The sequence below is a fragment of the Tupaia chinensis genome, unplaced genomic scaffold, assembly GCF_000334495.1.
Source record: "Tupaia chinensis unplaced genomic scaffold, TupChi_1.0 Scaffold000286_1, whole genome shotgun sequence".
NCBI lineage: Eukaryota > Metazoa > Chordata > Mammalia > Scandentia > Tupaiidae > Tupaia > Tupaia belangeri.
Genome location: NW_006159770.1, coordinates 199,809 through 200,660, shown reverse-complemented (window position 1 = coordinate 200,660; position 852 = coordinate 199,809). Strand labels below are relative to the sequence as shown.

The following is an 852-nucleotide window of genomic DNA, read 5'->3' as shown; positions in this document are numbered from 1 at the left end:
GAGAGAGAGAGGGCGGGAGGAGAGAGAGGGCAGGGGGAGAGAGATGCAGGGGAGAGAGACCCCCAGCAGGGCCTTGAGCTTGGTCCATGTCGTCTTACCCCCTGCGGGCACTCAGCTCAGGAGATTCCGACAGGACCCCGGGACCTTCCGGGGGGCCCAGCTGTCGTCACTGCACCCCGCCTGGCCCTTGAATCTGCTTCTTCATCTTTTTTTTTTTTTTTAATGTTTTGCCCCATGGCAGAGGCACTCACTAGAGAGAGACAGAGAGAGGGAAAGTGAGACGTCACCCCCCGGGGATGGTCATGCCGCAGTCCCTTTTCCTCCTGGGATTTCGGGCACTCGTGCACATGCAGGTGCCTGGAGTGGCTTTCAAGTCACCAGGGCTGGGGCGCAAACCGTGGTCACCCATGTGAGTCCAGCACCTTAACCAGCGCGCCACCTTCTGGTCCGAGTCCACTTTGTGTTAATCCACTGGGAGGTGGAAGATGTCTTGGGGTCTTCTAAGTTTGTCCCAGTGTCTGTCGGCAGAAGGGACTTTCGGGGCCGGTGTGTGAGAAAGGGTTCGGAGAATAGGACCAGCGGGAGGGCCTGGTGTTCCGGGCTCATAAATCCTCCTGCTTAGGGTTCCCAGAAGCCTCGGGGAAAGTGACCGCCTCGCCTCTGGGCGCCGTCTCCGCACTTGCCTCCTCTCCCGGTGAGTAACCGGGTGCCGACGCTGAGCAGGCGTGTGCGGGGCGTGGGGGTCACTGTCCCGTCCTCTGAGCCTGGGAGCTTTCCCTTCTTTTTAAAAATCAGCTGGTGAATTACTGCACGAGCGTGGGCACGCCGTGTGGCCCAGCCAGACCCCACCGT

General features: G+C 60.3%; 1 protein-coding gene across 2 annotated transcripts in view; it reads left to right on the top strand.

Annotated features, from left to right (window-relative positions):
- The window catches only part of GP6 (glycoprotein VI platelet), a 9,666-nt gene that overhangs the window by 5,805 nt on the left and 3,009 nt on the right, over nt 1-852 (top strand). For both annotated transcript variants that reach the window (XM_027772583.1, XM_027772585.1), the window contains exon 4: nt 623-694. In XM_027772583.1, the coding sequence (XP_027628384.1) occupies nt 623-694 (72 nt within the window). The remainder of the gene's footprint in view (nt 1-622; nt 695-852) is intronic.